This window comes from Hetaerina americana, unplaced genomic scaffold (assembly GCF_022747635.1).
Source record: "Hetaerina americana unplaced genomic scaffold, ioHetAmer1.1.p SCAF_14, whole genome shotgun sequence".
Taxonomy (NCBI): Eukaryota; Metazoa; Arthropoda; class Insecta; order Odonata; family Calopterygidae; genus Hetaerina; species Hetaerina americana.
In genome coordinates this window covers 13,772,902-13,792,762 of record NW_027286514.1, presented here as the reverse complement: position 1 = coordinate 13,792,762, position 19,861 = coordinate 13,772,902, and the positions used below count along the sequence as shown (strand labels likewise).

The following is a 19,861-nucleotide window of genomic DNA, read 5'->3' as shown; positions in this document are numbered from 1 at the left end:
CCGTTTTCAGTCTCTAGCCATCATTTTTATCCCTTTTTACCTCTTTGTTATCCTCTTGTCTTATTTCTATAGTTTTTATCTTTTTCTAATCTTTTCGTGAGCTCTCCACTTCCATCTTTTTATCTCTTTCTTTTCCTTTCCCTCCCCTGTCTCTCTATTCGCTCCGCCTTGCCTCATTCTCTTCCTTTAAGTCCGTGCGCCTCTCCAGTCACTGGCTCCTTTCCTATTTCAGCCTCTTTCCCGTCTTGTATGGCCTAGTCCCCTACGCTCAACGTTAAGGGCAATTATTAGTCAGTCGCTCCCTTCACCTTCCGTTCCCTTCGAAGGGTTTTCCCTTCACCTCCTCTCTCCTTTACCCCCACTCTGCGGATCACGTGATATATATTCTTCCTCCCAAACGAGCGTCCCACCGGTGTTAATCGAGAATAACTGCTGCAATTTTGGCCCTATCCCTCTGAATCCATTTCATTTCCTCATCGTGGCATAATCGTATTAACTCTGGCGATCGTCCATTCTCTTTAGCGCGTAAGAGTTTTGGGTGGGTGAGATTGAAGTGTACGTTCTTTCCTTGCAACGCCTCGGAGGGGTGGTCCGAGTAAAAATCGGATCGCATCAATTCATGATGCTGTGTCAGTTCACAATATAAATATGATCCTCGAAAAGCAAAGAGTTCAGACATTACGCCATGACTGTTGGCATACTAGTATACTGGCAACAAGAAATAATTTATAAGCTGTTTTGGGTATAGGTTTGGTCAATTCTCCCACCACAAATCGCTTCATTCCAGCCGTCAGCGTTAGTGGGAAAAATCATTCTATGTATTTTTACCCAATGCCATGCATCATATCACATTGTCATATTAGTGAAGAAAAAGTTACAAATAATAGCCCGGGTTAGTTTTTCAAGCATGATATTAAGATTTGGATAAACGTACAATTGAATTGGAACTTGAATCCACTTAAAGAATAACAGATCTGAAAATAAAGTTAATATTTTATACTTATTCATCGTGCTCATGGGGAAAATTTGCCACTTTATTGTTAGAAATGTTTATATATTCCCATGTAGGCAATATTTTGATTAACTAGAAGTACGCAATCAATCAGACGCACATTGAGTTAATAATTGACAATTCGCTGATTACCATTCACCCGGCACTTAGGCATTCCCATCAAATCTTCAATCTCAAATTACTTTAGAGTAATACTTTATCCAGGACAGGAATTCTTTAAATTAAGAGTTCAGGTAAATAAAACTAGCGCTTTCAATATATGATTTATTGCCTATATTGGTGGAATGTATCCTTTTCACCATTTTGAAAAAGAAGATCTTTATCGACCGTCTTGTGAATCTCACTCATGAGAAAATGCCTATTTTAAACGCGTTGATTGGTTCTCAGTATTTTTTTTTGTCTGAAATGCCACAACATTTTAAACTTTACTCAAGCCAAAACTTAGTCCATTTCTTTCGTGATTTCATTCGATTTTACTAAACACTACCATGGCTTCTGCCTCAGACCGTTATATTTTGAATTGGTATCAACTTATGATAAAATGGGATGACATTCTCAAAGGAAATTTTGGAATGATAATGGAACATGCAAAATTTATTACTTGATGTTAGACATCTGCCAAGATTAGAATCAAGTATTTGACATAATATTTTACCGCTACTATAAAAACATTATCAATCCATCTAGCTATGACAATGATATGACCTAAATGATAGCCATAAAACCCTGTTTATTTTTAAGAAAACAAATCCATCCTGTCACAATTTTGGTCAAGCAGACATGTCAGCTTTTAATATTGAACATTTATGCGTCTAACTATATTTTAACTATAATATGATTATTGAAAGTATTCGCCAAAGACAAAACTATTTACTATTAATTGTTTTCTGAACATACTCATTAAAGCGATTTAATTACGGTAACTTATAAGTCCCAAAGCTCTCCACAAAAATAATTTAGATTAAGAATCAATTTTACATGCATGTATAAAGATACACTCTGCCATAACCTATGCTACTTCCTTCGTCGTTTATTTCCTTTTCATTCTGAAGCCAAAGATTAAAAAATAATTTTAATTTTATTCTTGTCTCAGAATCCAATGCGTACCCATATATATTGCTCATTTTTCATATTCATCGCCTCTCAAACACGGTTTTATCCTGTTTTAGCTCCATTAATTATCGAATTTCATTCTAAGTTTCCAACCCTGAGTATTAACTTTTAAATGAAGAATACGCTCAGTTAAATCATTGCTTTAACAAGTAAAATCTACATACTTTTCATAATGTAATGGTTTTAGGTGCTTAATAATGAATTTATAAATTTCAAAGCATCACATTTTATCTCAATATTATTCACGGAGTTGCTTTTATTCACTTAGGAACTGATACTTTTTTAAGCAAAAAACTTTGGTGTGATTGTTTTTTACCGTATCGCTAAAATATATATTAGCATAATCATTCCATAACCAACTCTTGCCAAATATAAATCAAGGAGCAGAGGATTACTTTATATTAGTCTCAATCAATGTCAATTGCAAATTAATCAATTCATGGCCGTTCAGTCAATGAGTTCTGGCGTATTTTAATTTTCATAGGCAGCCAGGATAATTCGTCAATTTGTCAATAAACCTGTATGTATGTGTGTGTGTATATATAATACACATATATTTAAATACTTTTTATGCACCGAAATCTTTTAATTGTATTTGTTATTTTTTATTTAAATCTGCATTAACCTTTGGGGTTAATTAAGCATTGATTTTTACCTATTTCAGAGTTATTTTAAATATCAACATATCTAATTCAATGCGAATTATCTGTATATAGCACAATAAAATCGATCTGTAAAAGTGCATATTAAATTGATAAATTATGGTAAAATCTGAAATCTTGGATGCCCTAACTTAATAGTCTCTGGCGACGATCTCACGGAGCTTGCTAATTGCCACAAAAATCTAAGAGATTTTTAAAAAGCATGAAAATAATTTTAATGCTAATGTTACCACTATTATTTGTTTCCCTTGAAAAGAAATAGATTAATAAATATATTAAATTTGTTTTTGTCTTAATCAATGAAGTGATTCATTTATCAGGAGGGATACATAAGAAATTTAGTTTGTAGTTCGCTGGAGAAAGAAACAATGAAAATCAGTCAATGATATCCTCTATTGGACTAAAGAGCGGATTTTTAGTTGATTTGTAACAAGTTTATTTATATTCATTTTGTTAGAAATGAATGGAAACATGTATACGGACAATCTATCACTTTGTAGTAATGCTCATGACCTTAGATGCTAATGTACGTTTTTAATACACCCCTAAATAAGCACAGTAATTTTCAAAAGTGGCAATCAACTGAATTGGTCATAGAAAAAGTTGTAATATATCAAATTACGAAGGAAATCCCTTCAGCTTATAAGAACCGTGACTTACTATAAATTGTTAAATTTAAGGACTGGCGGATATGTTGTTCCTCTGACTTAAATATATTGATTTTCTCATTTGTATGTGACTCGTTTTGACCGATTTTATATCAATCACAATTTAGAAACTTGTGGATTTTGTCTATTTCTAATATTATGACATCACCTTTCACTGTCTGTCGTCGTTTTCCCGACAAATATGTCTGGCAAAATTTTCTTTCCAAATGCATCGTTTTGTCCATTAGGTCACTTTCTCAGATTGGCATTAGCTACGAAGAAGAGCTACTTCACTGAAAAACATTGCTAGGTCAGATATCTGACTCTTGATTGGCTGGGATGAACAGGACACTTATTAAGAGAAAATCAGGGGCGGTATGTAAATCAAAGTAAAAGCATTGAATTGGATTTTCCATGATCAGGGGAACCATTTACATGGACTATCCTTCCCTTATCCTCATACTAATGGAAAATGGAGTATAATTTCTCACGTCTATCTCTACTTATATTAGAGACAATTCTTGTTGAACATTTAATGGATATTAATAGTGGATATTTTTGTATCCCGGCTTATTTTTCTCACTGGTTTTAATACTTTGTATCCATTTTACATCCAAATGAAATGGTAGATTTTTTAGCTTGTTAGGAGCCTTCTCGCGCTATATTTTATGAGTCTATCGGTATTCTGACAATGAGAATACTTTCAGTTTCGTCCTGCAAACTTTTTGCTGGTGTTTGCCCAGTAATCTCAATACCAACTGTTGCTTTGAAGGGTTTCCTCCGGAAATAGGTGCAAGAGTGTATGCCCGAGAATGAGGGGAGGCTTCTTTTCCTGCTCAAGGCCAATAAAGCTGGTAAACGTGGGGAAATTACTCTTAAATTTCCGGTTATTATTATATGTCTGGAAAGGTGAACTACGTAGAGAGATTGGATACTGAGCAGCCTTGGCCCCTGTTTGCCTGGGATCACCAAAGGTAAATCCATTCGCTCTGGACGACGGAGGCGGTATGAGCAGGAACGCGGTATTTAATGGCATGATTCACGGACCAATTACCAATCTTTGCAGGCGCTAAGGAATGAACTTGCTATTTCGTGGCTCAGTGAGTCGTATAATGGCTAATAGTAGTTAGCATGCACATAACCACCAGTATTAAGAGTTGAGCGATAATGTTGATCAGGATAAAACCTCGTTAACTCTTATTCGGATTTTCATCTGAGAGTGAGAAAATCACGCAAAAGCCGGAAGGGGTCAGATAATTTCCTTCTACCGTCGCCATCATCACCCTATAAATTTCCTGCAGTCACGCGCAACGACCATGTTGTGTGCCTCGCTTCATCCGAGCACTTCGGAGTCTGCCGGTCGTGCGCTGGGATCAATTAATTCCAGACTGAACGGTGTTTAACGGATTATAAAAGGAGGTCGACTTATTTTCGATATTTCTAACCATAATGTAAAAATTACGACTGCGATTACTACCTTTTTAGTCGTTAAGATAATGATTAGTTCGATGTGTCTTACTTTAGGGGATAAACAGGTAAAGCATCAAAGAAATTTATTATATCATGCTCCGCAGTTGAATGATCTGTTATATAGGCATTATAATGCTTTCAAACTCTTTCCATTCACGCTAGAGTGTATAAGTTGAGATTATTTTCACTTCCTTACCCATATTTATGCCCTAATCCAAACTGTGCATATAGGGGTATGATCAACCGCAAATGACACCTCACGCCTTGCAACCGCCACCGCAATGGATTTTACCGCATCACTAAGTACTGATTTAACTTAACGGTATGATATATGATATAAATATGGAAGATATGTGGATGGTGATCAATGGTAAAAGATATTTGTGCAAGAAAGCTACATTACAGCTGACCGTAGAATTTTCATCAATTTTGCGAGACTTCCCAGCCTGCGTTTACATTGTTGCCAATAAATTTGATGTTCCTCCAACCAGCAAAACCGTAGTCAACAATGTGAACGCATGCGGAAAATACCCGAAAAATGGAGATAAATTCTACTGATCAAGGCCATGAAAATGTAAGAACCAACGTTACAACTAACTTTTTCAGATTAACTTGATGACAGTCCAGTATTTCTGAGAATAATGAATGTTTATACCATATTGGAGGTGCACCACGTAGATCATGGTAATTTACCTTTCTTGTAAAAATGTATGCATGCTCCTTCCAAACCATAGGTTGAGCAAGAGAACAGATGGAGTCTTTTTGTACAATGTTCAAGCATATTTTTGAGCATTCTTCAAATGGGTAGAGAGCAGTTGCCTGCCCCTGTTGAGTAGAACGTTGAGCTGCTGACGGAAAAGTCCCTGGGTTTAAATCCCGACTGATGTCTGAGGGCAGCCCCAGCTTTGTCCATTTATGTACCAATGTTTTGGGTACCAACACTTTGCAGAAAGCTGCAGTCACCATAGGAAAATGAATAGGTTCACAGTAAATATTTGAATTTCACACGCCTTGAAGCCAGGTGAGTTTTACCCTCACCTATCAAAACCAGCCCTCGGGTTGATAGTGTAGTGGTGGCCATAGTGACAAGTGGCCATCATTACTGTCGTGGTGGTCGAGTCAGACAATGTCACGGCAAATGAGACATACGGTGAGCAATCAAGTGTTAAATAATGCTGTTTTTTAATTACATATTAGCCCTTGAATTATATTAGTAATTTTCTTGGTATATCTCCAATTCATACGCCATTTTCTATTCAGGGCTATAATAAGCATATTAACTGCATATTCGTCAAACCGACATGACCGATTAACCATTCACAATGACTTCCATGTTCTAACATGCTATCATTGTACTTAACCCATATATTATCTTGTTTCAATTACATTCCAACAAAATAAGAGACGGTACTTTCTATGTCAAGTCATCAATTCCTCCGCTTCTATTCCACAAGTTTTCCGCTTGAGAACACCATACTGAAATCAGAAAGTCCATTATTTTCTCCCTTCCATGAGATTACCCCCCGGACCCCAATCTACTGCCCGTCAACTCTATGTCTGAAAGAGGAGAACGACCCTCGACAACCGAGGGCGGGCACCGCTGTCCTTCGCCCCCGAGAACCGAAAAGAGAGACCGATCCCCCCCCCCGTGCGTGTAAAACACCGTCACCCCCGCCCCCCACAGCACACATCCGCCGAGGGAGGAGGAAGCGGAGGCGGAAGAGGCATCTCCGGCGGCGAAGAGGGCGGCGGCGACAGCGGTGATGGCGACGCAACACCGGCGAGCCCTCGAAGGCCGTCGGGAGCGGAGGCGGCAGGAGTGGGCGGCGAAGAAGTGGCGCGGGGGCGTGGGGAGGAGGGCAGCGACCAAGGGGGCGGGCTGCGTGCCGACGGGGACGTCGGGGCGCAAGAGGCACCGGGAGGACGAGGAGGCGGAGTGGGGGGACGAGGGGGGACCGGATGGGAGTGGAGGGGCAGGAGACGAGGGGCTGGGGTCGTCGGGTGGGGGCGGTGGGGCGGGTGGGGGAGGCGGATGGTCCGCGGATGGCGAGGAGGGCCCGGGAGGGCGATGGGCCTCTGCCAAGCGGCGGAAGGGCCGGAAGAGCGTGGCTGGCCGGGAAGGGCGCCGGGGGTCGCTGAGGGGCGGGGAGGGCGAGGAGGCGGGCTTGGAGGGCCTGGACGACGCCTTGGCGGCCAAGAGCTCCATCGCCGAGGGACTGGACCTCGGATCCACCGGACTCCCGTCCTTGACTGCCACCGCGGCTCAGGTAGTGAGTCCATACGCGTGGTAAAAACCCGCCTCGGCGGGGCCTCATGCCGAGAGACGGTCACTGACAAAGAGCGGGCGCTCTTGCTGCCGTTCGCACGAGCGACTGCTGAGGTGTGACCACTCCCCCCCATTCCAACGTCCGTCGCCACGACTAAATGACCCCACAGGGATGCATGTCTGTGATGTTTATTTTGACACCGTCTTCGAGCCGAGGTGGGAATTGAGTATGTACAAAAAATACGTGATGGTTAAAAGGTATCGGTGAATATGTTCAAATTTCCACAAAAACATGTTATTAGTTGGTAAAAGTACATGTTGGTAGTTGCTATGAATTTTCTATCCCCTTGACTTCTATCTTACCTTGAATAATTCATGAGCAGTTGTATCCATGACAGGTTGTCGATTACGAATCACTCTGAAAAACCAAAAGCCGTGATTCAACTTCTCACACCTTGACACTCGTGACACTAAGAGTGATCCCTTTGTTTTAAATCCCAGTGTGTCAAAAAATTGAAACCTAGGGATATTTTCAACGATCTAAGAAGTTTCCTCTTTAATTAATCCTTCCTGCCAACTTCTTTTCGGAAATGCCATTTTTCCAGCTCATGCATTCTCGGCAGGTTTATTGACTGAGGTAATAAGAGAAATCATAAGGCATCTGAAATTAATTATGGCACCTAAATTTTAGAGTGAGGAATAGATACGTTTGCCCTCTCCACCCCGTCTACCCTTCTCTTCTTGGGAGTCTTTTTGGGAGACATGTGAATGCATGCTCCACTGTTAACATTGAATGGTACCATATATCACTCTCCTGTCTTAAAATATACGGAAAATATGTAAAGTAAAAATCCTTCCAGCTTACATATGCCCGTACTGAGTTAAGAGGAGGAATTTCATGCTTTCCCAGGTTAAAACAATTTTGATGGCGTGGGGATTTGAGTAAAGGAGACACATTGAGCCTTGAGTCCTACTGCCCACGAATTATAATATTTTTTTAATTTGAATTTCAGTCCTCGAGCGAAATAATAGCGTAATAGTTTAAAAACCTCTTCCTTCAACGCGTACAGTTGGTGACGTTAGGGGCCAAAATTAATTACGCAGAGCATATATTTCACTCCATATAGATATTTCTAGAGGCATCTGTTGCTGAGGAATAAAAGGGAACGTGGAAACAAAATGGAAAATCAAGAAATCGATAATTGTGTGATTTAGAATCATCTGCGTACCATTCCAAATGAGAAGCTTGGTCCGAATTCATTCGACGGCATCATCTTCCTTGCAGTTGTCTCCGCAGTCGTCCGTCGTCGAAAGCGTATTTATCGTTCACTGAACTCGGAGTAGAGTACACCAGATGCCATCGTTATTAATTTATGATTATTTTATTTCAGTACCTCCTGGAATCGATGGTAATTTAATCATCTTCGAGCATAAAATTAATGAGATATATTGTCTCAAATGTGCAGTGCTTTTGAAGCGTATTAAATTTTCCCATATCTTCGATGACGTATATACTATTTTTGTAACGTAATAAACGTGAGTTCCTTCAAGAGACCATGAAAGAAAAACTTTGAATTTCTCCTTATTATTTAATGGCCCTTTTCTCAGAAAAGGTCACCTTCCCCGTCCCTGGTAATTTTAGGGGTCATGTCATAAATTTCGACACTAGTCAGCTCAATGAACAGAAATTTTCCCTTGATATTGTCAAATGTATAATCGACGATGCACACACTTGTTATGAAAGCACAGAAGCCGGGTGCCTACTCCTAAACCCTTACTTACCGTGTTTTTCAAGCCTTGTAATTTAAAACCCATATCGGATATATCGTTGCAATAACTTTTTGATAGTGGTCTCGTGTAAAATTCGTGGAACAGTGGTGTTCACCATGAATAAATACGGTCGAAAGGTTCCCAATGTGGTCTCATTGTGAACTCGCGTATTTATATTAGAAATTGGGAATGAAGTTTATTGGGGACACTCAATTGCGAGTAATACTTTCAAATTTGCTTCCAATATCGTACGAAACCCATCTGATAGTTGCGCGGAGTGATTTGGCGAAGTGGCAATTTTCAATATAATGATTTGGGCATGCAGTCTTTCTGCGTATCTATGAATAAATAGTTCGTTTGTTCTCTTTTGTCTTCAACTTGAAATATACTTTCGATCATATTACTGAATTCGTAAATTCATCATTAAAACGCTATACACCCTTTCAAATTGATCGAAAATATAGCATTTATTTTAATGTGCTTAGATAAATATTTCGGAAGTAATGTATCATGCAAACAACTCAGCGTGTGTGGCCAAGTTCCCACGTGCCTGACATTTGAATGCATCTGTTTTTATGTTATTCGGTTATCTGTTCACGTTCGTAGGTTCTTCGAATTTCATGAAAAAAGGGCTCCTTTTAACGGCCAATCACTTCTTTCCTTTACGGTTTCTTAAGCTGGCATCTTCAATCGTGTGCTTCTTGTATTCACTCTTGGTTAATGTGCACGTTATTCCTTCGTGCTTCTTCCCTTCCTTTAGCTAGGAAAATGACTCAATTGGATGTTCACCTAACCATTGAGCCTCAGAATTTTTCTTGCCAGTATTTCGGTTCTTCTTGTCAGTTTCCATTTACTAACCTTTAAATCCGTTCCTCGAAGAATCTCTAAATGAGTCTTCATGTGTATCTATAACATTCATCCTCACACATCCGACCTAAAATATCCCATTCTTGTTATGTGTTTAGAGATTTAAATATTCTATTATTTCTGTTGATAATTTACCCTTACATTTTCACTTGGTCAGTTCTTCCGTCGAGTTTGCATTTCATTAAGAATAAACTGCAGATAGTTAAACCGTGAAAGTAGAATGATTCTAGTCTACTCTTGTCTCTTATATCTCACTCTTAGTACATTCCGATGGCATCAAATAATTATTCTCCTTTGCAATAGACGAACAAACGGGGACTTTTTTCATCATTTCACGCGCTGCTAAGCAGGTCTCCTTCAGGAGTAAAGATTCCCTTCGAGAAGCGCATTTCACCCGGAGGACAATAATAGGATGAAACCACAAGGCACATTGCACCCCGATTCGTGTTGCCACACCGCAGTGGAGCAAGATCAAAGATAACACAGTCAGTGTTTCAAGAAGCTGCACTGAGAATTTAATTAAGTATTAGTTTTCATCGTCGGGAATGCTTTCTCTAAATCAGCACAAAATACACGAAAAGGAGGCATTGCCTCAAGCATCACATATCAAAGGCCGCGTTCCTTTTGCACGCGAGGAAGAAAGCGGTGGTAGCCGATAGTTTTTTGCACCCCGGACAAATCTTCACCTCGTTTCTGTAGTCATTTTTTTTACGGCCAACTGCAAAATGATGCACCATATTTTGAACGTTTCCCTAGCAACTGAGATGTTTGCCTCGCAAAATAGATCCCATGAGATTGATCCCATTGATTAAAAAGAAAACGGAGGAAATATGACGCTCAGTATATATCTAAAGATGAATCTAAAAAAATTTATATTCACTTTTATTAGTGTCGCATCCATATTTTTATTGAACGCGCTTCATATAATTCATAAAATTAATTCCTATGAATAAGTTAATCGACTAACCAAAAATATTAAACCAATGGAGATAGAGGAAAAAATAAACTAATTTCAATTCCGGGATTCCAATAAAAGCTAATTTTAGCTCTTTTCAATAGAGGTGCATACCAAAACACTGGCCTCAAGAAATGAACGTTGTTCAATGATTACATCAATTTAATCTCCAGCTTACGTGAGCATCGTACCCCGACGATTCTCCTGGTTCACTCATGCTAAGGGAATCATGGTTTGGGAATTTATCTTTGAAATATTGTCATTCTCGGTTCTCCGCTATAAAATATAGGTCCCAGAATAAAAAAATCAATATTTTTAGCAAGAATCATAAAAAAATCATAAAGATTAATAAATCTCTTATTAGAACTCAGTAAAATAAGTTTGAAAGCCTGATTGTTAAACGATTAAAAGTTGTGTATTTCTATCTAACGATTGTTAAATGATTAACTTTTATATTCTATCTAATGATTTTTAAGCGATTAAAAGATACGGATTTCTGCCTAACGATGAAAAGATGCATCTTTCCCTTCAGTGTAAAATCGTTGGTTTTGCATTTCCGTATCATCTGATATTTCTCTTTTTTTCGTGACCCAGAAACGCTCCCAAGAATGTTCCAGCTGTATTTAATATGTCCCGTATCCCGAGGCATTTAAATCCCTTCATATGAGTGTGGTGCATTTCTATTTGAAGAAAATAACTATGCTTCAGAAGAAAATTGTAACATTTTTGGCCAAGATCGTCAGGGAGAAGCGAGAGGAAAGTGCGAAGATGCGCCATTTTTTTAATAGTTGTGATATTAAAACAATCCAAGTATTATGCGGCATAATTTGCGCATGCATTACTAACTCATAATTTACAAGACCAGAAAAAAAATCAAATTCAGAAAAGTTGAAAGTGAAAGGTTATGGGCCGATTTCTGTTTGCTCTGCGTATGGTGAATGGCTCGAGTTTAGTGCCATACCTTGCGAGCTTGCACAATGTAGAGAAGCTAGCTGAAGGGATCCGGAAATATTTGCAGCCCAGGAGTAGCGTTGACTTGGTCCATCGCAGATGCTATTTTGGTGATCTTGTAATATCAGGAAAGATCTTAAACGACAAAGTGCTGTTTTCAATCGAACATTTTCTCAGCGGACAGTATTTTTGCGCATCATCAAGCGTCGGGCCAGTCACGCGGCCCATCATGCAATTTTATATTATCCGAAGTGATGAGCGCATCAGTTCAATTATATCAATGCACTTATGCGGTATGGCGCGATGTTCTTCACAAGCCAGAGGAAAGAATTCATTGGTTATTATGGCACTCATGCTCATGAGGTTGCGGTTGAAAAAGGTTTCATGTTCGTGATTTGTCAACCATGAATTCAATCTGTTATCTATTAAATTACCCGGAAGTGTATGAAATTGTATAATATTATGAAAAAGACTAATTTTTCATAATATTATCCACATAATATTTGAACATTTTCCACTCTCAAAAGAGGCTTGGGTTCATCGAGCCAATCGAATTTATCCTCATAGCATCAATTGCGGACGGATATGAAGCTGTGGGGTAAAGTCAAGATGTGCACTTAAAATACGAAATTTAAATTTTGTTCCATGGATATCAATCGGCGCTAATCATTCTGTGCATGGGTCTGTTTTAATTTTAGTGCGATAATTCATATTTGGTTAAATAAAATGCTATTTAATCAATATCTGTAGTGAAAATGCATTCAATGAGATACTTTAAGACATTTTGGAAAATATTTGGGTGCTTTTCCTTTGCTGCTAATGTAAATATATTGGTATTTTATCTTGGTAATTTTTTCTGCTTCCCCATCAATATAAGCTGGAATTCCATTTGGAGAATATCATTTATGATTTTCAGTTTTGGAGATGCCTGCATAATTTTTTCCAAGCTATGGGTTATTTTACAAATAGAATAATATTTTCTGCTTCCACTCACCCGGGGAGAGCAGGGGCGTTGAAAAAAATCCAACGCCAGAAGCAACGTATATTACGCCTTCTGGGTAAAAAACATTCTAAACAGGCTTTCCCAGGCAATATTAATGGTAAAACATATCGTTTCAAGATTCGTATATCCAAGCAAGACCATCCACCAAGATTTCTTCAGCACGTGGAAGTTTCAGGGAACAGCAGCTGGATAGCCCCGGGGGAAGGAATGCAATTTATATTCGTACTCTACAGGGAAGTATGCATTGCCATACAAATAAGTCATGTCGTAAGTGCGGTAAAATATTATCCTCTTGGCGAGGTCCATCCAAAATATGGCATTTGCAGACTGTGTGTACAGAATTTACCTGAAATTTTGTTGCGAGGGTTATTGTTGGCAAAGCACACAAAATGAGTGTTGGTTATCAAATGTTAGCTATACCTATTGATTAATTAATAGTAGACTATTACATGAGTTTTCTTCTGAAAATTAAGTATAATATACAAGCAAGCATTTTCAGCTTACTTTATTCTCAGGTAAATTATGATGTACAAATAATTAGGAAAAATAAACTAATATTAATTTTCTAGAGTAAAAATAAAATAATGCTTTCAATACATATCCTCAATGGATTTTAATTTGATGAAATTTGGTTTATTCACTGAATTTATTTCATTAATAGAAATTCTGAAATGTTAAATAAAATACATATATCGTCAATTCATAATGTTGAAAATACGGTTTATCTAATTTACTTTTTCAAATAAAAGTTATATACAGAGTTTCCATGATTGTAATTAATTTGATTTTGGCTTGTTGTCTCAAAAGCACAAAATAAGTAAGCACATAAATGCTGTATTTCAATGTAGGATACCGAAATACTTCTCACATGCTAATAACATGCTTCGAATATTTCAGGTTCTATCCCTTGGAGCCGATGTCCTCCCTGAGTACAAGTTACAATCACCTCGAATACACAAATGGACCATCCTCCACTACTCCCCTTTTAAAGCTGTCTGGGACTGGATTATATTACTGCTTGTCATGTACACAGCAATTGTCACGCCGTATGTGGCAGCCTTTCTGCTTGGAGAAGCGGACTTCAGTAACCCCAAGTCAAATGATGATCCGATTGTCATCATCGACCTCATCGGTAATGTATTTTTGGTTACTTGAAATGAAATAGAGTCATTCTATTATTTATTTTTCTTGATAATTTTAGTCAGTTCATTCCCTCACGTGAATCAATAATAAGTGTTATTGCTGAAGCATTAAAAAACAATTTATTGCCATAATTCATTTTTATTTCACCATTCACATTTTTTTAAATAACTATTCCATTTCCTATTTAGTAACGACAATGATAACAAAAATACTATCGCTATGCAGTGATAATGAGAGGTACTTTAAGATTATACTTATGTTACAGTATTTATGCATATCTCTATATCTGTGTGCATAGAGATGTATGTTATTCATCTGCATTTATTTACCTTAATCCCCCTACGTACCAATTCCGAAATTTTTAACGAGATTCAACTGTTCTAAGCTTTATTTTATTGTGTTGGAAGATATTTTGTGCAGTTATCGCCCCATTTTCAGTTACGCCACAAAAAAATACTTGAACAAACCTAGATTTAAAACAAATTAATTTTGTTTACTTTGGACTTGGGATATTTTGGTTTCAAGCTCCGCAGTTAAGGAACGACGGCGTTTTTAAAATAAGTTATCTTTATTTAAGCAAATGCTTTCTTTGAATTAAATGGTGAGATCTAATCCATTTCAGCTAATTTATACCCAATCCTTGGGCGGAAATCGCATTAGTAGATTAAAATCTTTCGAGCAAGGGCAATAAAAATAATAATACAATCAGCTTTCCGAACCGGTCGATGATTTTCCATCGTTAAATGAGGCGTGAAATCAAAATTATGTTTCGATATCAAAATAACCTGACGCCTGGCCTTACAATTAAATACTTTTCATTATGCGTAACCATCATTACATTATTCCTCGTTTTGAATATCTTTACGTGATTATGGGAACAATAAGAGATGATCAATTGAACTATCGTGATTCATTGGATTATTGCCTCAACCGAATGAAGTGAAAAACTTTTGAAACCATTCTTTAAAGTAATTTACGAGTGGCGTTTCCGATTTCATGGTGATTAATCACCACTTAAGTTCTCTCCTTTGTTACTGAAAACCTTGAAAGCACCTATTCGTTAAAATTCAGAATTTTTGCTGTAATAAAAAATGTCGAACGTGCTTCCCCTGCGTGCCGCTCGTAAGGGTTATGGGGTGAACGGCATTGCTTGCGTGCTAAGTAGCTTCACGCTTTTGAGGCTACAGCGTCAAAAAAAAGATTAAGTAATTACCTCTAAGGATGGATTCCCCCAGTTAAAATTTTCGGAATGGCAATTTAGTGGTATTTTTAATTCTTTTCGAAGACCTAAAAAGCTATTTACTCGTAGTAGTCCCCAGGGACAGTGAGAGTCTGTCAACAAAGACTTAAACAAACAATCCCTAAAACGGTGTAAAATATCCTTCTTCTCGCCCATCAACACGGACAAATCACACAATGTCAATGATATATATATATATATATATATATATATATATATATATATATATATATATATATATATATATATATATATATATATATATATATATATATATATATATATATATAATGACAATTTTCGTACCGAATGAGAAAAGACTTAAGCAATAATCCCACAAAGGGGGAATGAAATATCTTTATTTTCATCCATCATTAGGGGCGACGTATAATCGATTGAATATTTAATATTTCATTTTATTATTGTTATTATATTTTTAGCACCAAGATTAAAAATTAATTGATCGTGATAAATCAGAGGTTGAATTTGTCTAAACTGGTGATGTATACCAAATAGGTGGACATCTGGAAAAGGTACTATTAAGAGGAACACTTCATCGGTAATTGTATACCCTGATTTTCTTAATCTTTTCTCACCGCTGATAAATTTATGGTTTAAAAATTTCAGTAGTAACATATAACATATGAGTAGTTAAATGGGGTACAGAATGTGCATACAACGATGGGTCATGTATTGGAAGTTATAAATGAATACAATGGTAAATCAATCATTACTGTTAATTTTTAGAGGCACTCTACATAGGTATGTATCAAAATATCTTTGAAGGGAGTGCATATGCATAGATTTAGACATCTGCATCTTGTGTTTTGGGAACACTAGGCAAATGTTTGAGTCACTTATTTAGCATAAGACTACTGATAATTGATAGTTTAATATCTAATCCTTAATGTGATACATCATTGTGTATTTCTATTTATAGCGCATAAGCTTTTAGAACTCTGATGGATACAACACTCCTTAAGCTATGATCCCATTATCCCTGTAACTACCACTGTCCAGATACGTATTCTTAATTTCATTGATGAAATTTCATGGACACCGTTTATTGTATTAAACATTTGGTAAGTGTATTGATTGCAGTGGGGAATTAAATAGTATCCAATCTATTCTCTGATAGTATTTTTCCTTCTTCAATTGCAAAATTAGTATTTCAAAGGATTATTTAATACGAAAAAGTATTCAACTTAAGTGATTACTTAGGTGCTTTAATGCTATTTTATTTGTCTAATTTTCTTTATTTTCCTTTCCATGGCACATCTTTGCATCAATTGCTGCTTCTCCTGTGCATCATTGTAATATGGATGTACAATTTGTGCTATGAATGTGTTGGAATCTACCCATCTGCATTGGATTGTGAATGTTCTGTGCTTTGTGTTTTGTGGTGTTCTAATATTCAGTGGACGTGACCTTTGTGGTTGATATCCTAATAAACTTCCGGACAACATACGTGAACAGCAATGATGAAGTTGTGTCCCATCCAGGAAAAATAGCCGTCCACTACTTCCGCGGGTGGTTTATCATTGATCTGGTAGCAGCCATCCCTTTTGACCTCCTACTCTTTGGTTCTGATACTGATGAGGTAGGCATAAAATCAAGATCATTGTTTTGGGGACAGTCTATGATGCCCTTTTGATGGCACTTGGGTAGCTGGGATGGCACCATTCTATTCTTCTCATGGTTATAACTACAGTAGAAAAAATAGATGGCATCTATAATATTGAATTTTGATAATGATCATTACTGATAGATTAAATAATTTCAGTGGTTAAATCACTGTCTATTGCACCATGTAACTCAGTACTAGTGGTGCATAATGCAGATTCAGAATTCAGCTCTCACTCAGCCAAAGTGCATTTTATGTTTTGAATTTGTAATGACAGAAATTTAATTTCAAGTTGTGCAAGATATAAATTGATACTCTCCCAATCCTAAGCCTAAATATTGTTGATCAATATTTTTAATAATGCAAAGTGAGCTATAACTTCTCTTTATTCTGATGGAATCATTATTCTCAGTCCATAGCATTCCAAAAGTAAAAAGAATTGTGAAAATATCTTATGGCATTAAGCAAAACTTTATTACTCCTTCTTTCTCTTCCGCTATTTTGAATTTAAATGGTAGTTATGTAGCTCAATAGTCTTTGCTATTATTGGTGTTTTCATATATCCATCTCTTTCTAAATATCTACATTAGTGTACTCCCAAGTTGTTTCAGATATTGGTAAAACAGTAAATAAACCAATACTGAATGTTTACCTGCATGTCTCAAAGTTAAAGTACTATTGCATTTATATGCAATTTGTAGATAACAACCTTGTATTATTCTTTATAAGGTGCCTGTCTAATTTTTGTGATTACTTAAATGTCCTCCAGTTTCCCTTGTATGCACACTATTATTGTTATTATTATTTTCTAGTTCTTGATCTTGGTATCAGGGCCATCCCGATGAGGTTTGGGTATAAAATTTCTCTTATTGCATTACAGTGGTTTCTTAGATAATTCTTTTTAATAGCTTAATAGTATTTATGCTAGATTCAGCAAATACTCAAAACTTTACTTGGAGAAGAAATCAATGGTCTTACAATTTAATGAGAAATAATTCTTAAATGCTCCTCGTACAAGTTTCAAATTGAAGGGAAAAGTCAAAAGTGACTGCTAAATATACATTTATCTCACCAACCAGTCCACACACTTTTCTGAAGATCCTAACTGAGGATTTAAATTATTGAAAAATAAATCTTAGTTACCTATATTTTTCCAATAGTAGTTATCTCAGTGAACTGGAATCTGTCAATGACCAAAATCGTGTTGTAAAAATTAATGTTTCAAGTAATATTTTCCTTACATTATATTATTCCTTGTTCTACTGTTACACACCTTTCTGATTAGTAATCTTGAGTTCTAAATTCTAACTTTGGTCGAATCATTTTTCAATCATTTCTCTGAACGTAGGCTTATGTTCTGGTCTATCATATAGTTTATCCCTTTATCCTTTACTTGGACATACTTGGCATTATCTTTGAGCTCCAAAATTATTGCCAGAATCTTGTAAGTTAAGTGCTTCTCAGTTAAATGGCACTGCTATTAAATGTTGCCTTATATTTTTGTTAAATCATTTGGAGGCTGGCATCAGATTTTCAACTTTCAAAGATTTTTCACCAAATTTTAATGAAATCATTGAGCCATATTACTTGAATAGCAGATTTGATTTAAAGGAATAGTCAAAGCTGGCACTTTCTTTTGTTACAAAAATATAGTAATATTTTATGCATATCACTTTTTATAGGAGAGTATTTTGAAAATGATTGATTCCTTCTAATTATCGTGACTTTTAAAAAGCTTTTTGGTGGATACATCAATAATTTTGTAATCGAGTAAATTACAAGCAAGGCTTATGTATCATTATTATAAATATTTGTATTCTCTACTTTGATATGAAGCATAGCTATATACAGCACAGAAACATGGTCATTGAAGCAGGAGGATGACTTGGATTGGAGGTTTTTCAAATGTGGGTGTTGAGAAGAATGGAGAAGGTGAAATGGACCGAAAGGGAAACGAATGAGGAAAAACTTGGTGTGGTGGGCAAAGAGAAGGGTTTGTTGGGAGAAATCCTAAGATAGCAGGAAAAATGGATGAAGGGGGTGTTGACCGGCAAGTGAAAGTTGAAGACTGTAATAGAGGGGAGAATGTTAGGCAAACGAGGAAAGGGAAGGAACAGGATAGGGATGTTGTATGGGATGAAGGGAGGAAGGAAGTACTCAGAGATGAAGAGGGACCTGATGTAGAGTAGGTTGCTGGATTTTGTGTTTTGTTAGGAGTCACAAGATATTTATTTGTTTGGCAGTTGTGTCCATCCAAAGAACGGCCTTAACCATTAGATTACCTTATAATAATTCTCTAATTTATTATAAAATGACCAAATTTTTAAAATCTTATTGTTGCAGTAAAATTAATGATTTTAAATAGCCTGGCAAATTGATAAATTTGTTGATATACACCTATATTTTTGAACCTCAAATGTTTATCTAAGTAGGAGTCATGAGTTGTACACACACATTGTGGGCTATGTGCAAATCCCACATCCTTATAAAGCCATAATACAAATTCTAAACTCAAGGGTTGATTTCTACTGCACTAAGCCCCATTGAGCAAATACTTCCCAGTTTACAGATTATATTTAATCTGAAGAATCAATCTATCTGACAGTAAGTAGCATAACATAATTCTTGCCACAAGACATTTTGACCCGGCAATTTCTAACAACAAAGTTTGGAACTTAATCAAAGATAGATATATACATGGGACCACCAACTAGATATTTACGTTTGTGCTTTGTAGGCTGAGAAAATTAAACATCTTAAGGTCAAAATGGAATTAGAAAAATTCACATCAGGGAGGAATGCTTGTGTTCCTTTATTCATTTTAATTGGAGAGTGATATTTCATATATCTTACTTCAATCATTGAAGTGAATGCTTCTGACAATGATCCTTGATGGATTTGAGAGATGGTTAAGGCCGATACTTTGTGGATATCCATTTGTTAAGCATGAAGAAAGAATCAAAGATTTTATTTTTCCAAAGGAAAACATGGAGTTCAACATGGCCAAAGCAAGTCAGAAAGTTCATAAGTTCATACTGTCCAAAAATATTTCGAGAGATATCTGAACCAATCTAGCTCTGAATGAATACCTAGTTCTCATTCTTAGGTCTTCGGTGCTCTGGGAGGGTATTATGTAAT

General features: G+C 36.7%; 1 protein-coding gene across 1 annotated transcript in view; it reads left to right on the top strand.

The window, feature by feature from the left end:
* Positions 1 to 19,861, top strand: part of sei (potassium voltage-gated channel seizure) — an 858,190-nt gene that overhangs the window by 764,862 nt on the left and 73,467 nt on the right. The window contains exons 9-10 of the mRNA XM_071583602.1: positions 13,614 to 13,848; positions 16,518 to 16,699. Coding sequence (XP_071439703.1) covers positions 13,614 to 13,848; positions 16,518 to 16,699 — 417 coding nt within the window. The remainder of the gene's footprint in view (positions 1 to 13,613; positions 13,849 to 16,517; positions 16,700 to 19,861) is intronic.